Here is a 2906-nt window from a genome sequence, read left to right as displayed (position 1 = left end):
CTTTCTTAGTTTCTGGGTCGACCTAATAAACAATGTGAATGGGCTGCTGTCTATTAACAAGCTTAAGTATATTTGTGGTTGCTTGAAACATTGGAGCTATCACAAGCAGAAATATGCCAAAGTCCCACTGCAACGCGCGGGCATCTTGCTAGGGTTTAGATATCAGAGCTTTTCTCTCTTGCCGCCTCTGAATCTTCCAGATATCTCGACACCTTTCTTTTCCTGTCTTTATTCTTCCGCTCACTATCTTTATTCTTCTTTCGTTTTCGCACCGCTTCATCAGCTTCCAGTGATCGAAAAATCTGGGTAGTGGTAGAATTTTGATCTTCATCACTCCTGCTTGCAGAAAAGGCCAGCAAAATCTTCAGTAACAAAAACCACCCATACCGGTGTAGAGATCTTTGCGAAAGGAGTTCTCAGTGAAGGTAACTTTTTTCATCTGTGCACCTGTGGAATTATTGACCTTATTTCAATCTCAGGGAAACCATCTATGGTAAACTAATTCAATTTCTTTGTAATTGCTATGTAGTAGTCTGGGTTTACACTGATGTTGTTTTGTTTGAGGTTTTGAAGTCAGACCGTGATTGTTTGTTGGATTTAGACAGCGAGAGAGGAGGGGGTCTGGGTTGTCCGCCATGAAATTGTGAGGGTAATTTTTTTTCCCTTTCGGTTCAATAAAATGGAAATTGAGTTTCTTTACTTGGTGTAATACTATAACATGGGTTTCTTTCAGTTGTCTAAAATTTTACTTTTGGTTACACAATTTTACCCCCAAAATCCACAAATAAATTGAAGTCAATTGATCGTGGTGACCGATCTTTAACTCCCACTATTAATTTTGTAGGTTCACGGGATGTCACAACAATCAGGTAATGTTTCTGCTGCATATTGTGAGGATTTATCCTGTATTTAGAATTCACATACATGTTTCATCATATATCTATTAGCAATGAAGGCACTGGAGAAGAAATAAAGGGTATAGAAGGTGCATTGGTAGAAGATCAGACATTATGTCGGTGTGTCAAAGAAGAGGTCAACACATTCCATAATTTAAAATTACTATCCTTTGTTAATTATCAAATTGGTCCAACTTAGGCTAAAGCAAGCTACATTTATATATGCTTATGCACAAGGAAGGTGATGACCTATTTGTCTTTTGGTTTACTAAGTTGTTATGCTCATTTACTCAAAATGATAGTTTCAGAAGTTGTAGAAAAGAAAAGAAATAATGACTTCTAATATGTCAGATTTTACCAGTGTGAGGGAACTAAGTCAAAGAAGGTGCAAAATTTGATCGTCATAAAATTTTAGTAACCACATGCTTTGATGATTGTAATCTGATGTATAGGTAAAAAAAAGAAAAAAGAAAAAAGAAAAAAAGAAAAGAAAAAAAGCAGCCGACATGGATGCTCTTTACCTTGAAGGAACTTACAGCAACAAACAACTTCAATTATGACAGCAAATTTAGGGAATTGAGGAGTTGGGAGTGTTTACAGGGTCAGTTTTGGGATAGAGAACAAGTAGTTTATCAATATGTTTTGCTTCTTTTTTTTTCAACCCAATATGAGATTTGTTGGTTACTCGGTAAATTTTAACAGCACATTAATTTGATCTGATCTGATCTGATGTATATGCAGGCACTTCTGATGACCAAGAATTTGCAGCAGCAGCAAAGATGAGTATTGTTAGGACTTTGTTTTTTTTCTTATCTGATTTAAGTTCCAGTTTTGCTTATATAAAGTTTGTGTTAGTCTAATAAAGACTTCAATTAGATATAAGTATTGATGTGAGCTCAATTAAGAACAAATACAGTACTAATCTGAAGTGCAATGTGCATTGGTTATAATTTGGGTGTTTGCTGTGGGAAGGTTCTGAATATAGAGAGCTGGTATTAATGGGACTGACTATATATGAAAACTGATGCTTGGAAAGTGAGTTTTAGGTTTGATATACATGCTGTTGCATCTATATGGATAGCTTGATTTTATCCCAACTGTGAAATTTTTGATGGAAATCCTGATGTAAACTTTAAGGCTAATGTAAACTTTGTAAATTTTTGTCTGGGTGCTTTTAGGCTAATGTAAAAGTTTCTTTTCAGTTTTGTTGGAAATCGTCCAACAGAGGTAGATATGAATGTACAAAGTGGTATGACTACTCAACTTCTACGTATGCATCTGTTAATTCAAAAGTGAGAAGCTATTGCATGCCTTACACGGTTGAAAAGAGCAGGTAATGATGTAGTATCGAAGTTTGATAGATTTGTGGACATGCAACCAAAATGATGGTTTCTGAAGTTATAGAAAAGAAAAAATGATAGTCGGTTTTCCATTGTTCATGTATTTTATGCCTATGGCCACAGTTCCAATTGTAGAAGTTCATGTATGTGTTCCAATTGTAGAAGTTCATGTATGTATATTTACCTTTTACTATATATATCCAATTGTCGGTTTCCCTACGATTGAATCTGTGTCTCTTCAGGAAAATGCAATGAATGTTCATGCTTTGCTTTTGTATCAGGTAGTGGTAATGAATGGATTTGGATCAATAGAGGCTTGAGAAGAGATGGAGATCAATTTTCTTTCTATGATCCATTTTTGAACTCTGGAGTGTTTGAAACCGATTTGGTTTGAAGAAACAGTGGGGGACTCCAAAGGTCAGTGTTTGAAAATTCTGAAAACATTATTGAAATTGAAATTGTGTATTCGTAGTTGAATGAGTCAGTGTCGGATTAATGGTTGATATATATTTTGTCGCTGTACTGGTTAATCATGTGTAGCTAATTATGAGAGGCATGATGTAGATTTTGTGATGGTCTGATGTACTACAACATTTTCTTAATTCTTAAAGTCCAAAATGATCTCTCTGTTCAGATTTCCGTATGGACTTGTAGCCTCTCTCTCTCTCTC

General features: G+C 35.4%; 1 protein-coding gene across 1 annotated transcript in view; it reads left to right on the top strand.

Moving 5' to 3' along the window:
* The window catches only part of LOC101305714 (putative L-type lectin-domain containing receptor kinase V.1-like), a 26105-nt gene that overhangs the window by 21255 nt on the left and 1944 nt on the right, over positions 1–2906 (top strand). Inside the window, exons 11-12 of the mRNA XM_004309568.1 lie at positions 1638–1684; positions 2075–2229. Coding sequence (XP_004309616.1) covers positions 1638–1684; positions 2075–2229 — 202 coding nt within the window. The remainder of the gene's footprint in view (positions 1–1637; positions 1685–2074; positions 2230–2906) is intronic.

Source organism: Fragaria vesca, unplaced genomic scaffold, assembly GCF_000184155.1.
Source record: "Fragaria vesca subsp. vesca unplaced genomic scaffold, FraVesHawaii_1.0 scf0512988, whole genome shotgun sequence".
NCBI classification, from domain to species: domain Eukaryota; kingdom Viridiplantae; phylum Streptophyta; class Magnoliopsida; order Rosales; family Rosaceae; genus Fragaria; species Fragaria vesca.
Note: the sequence above shows the minus strand (reverse complement) of the source record. Positions and strands in the feature narration are given on the sequence as shown.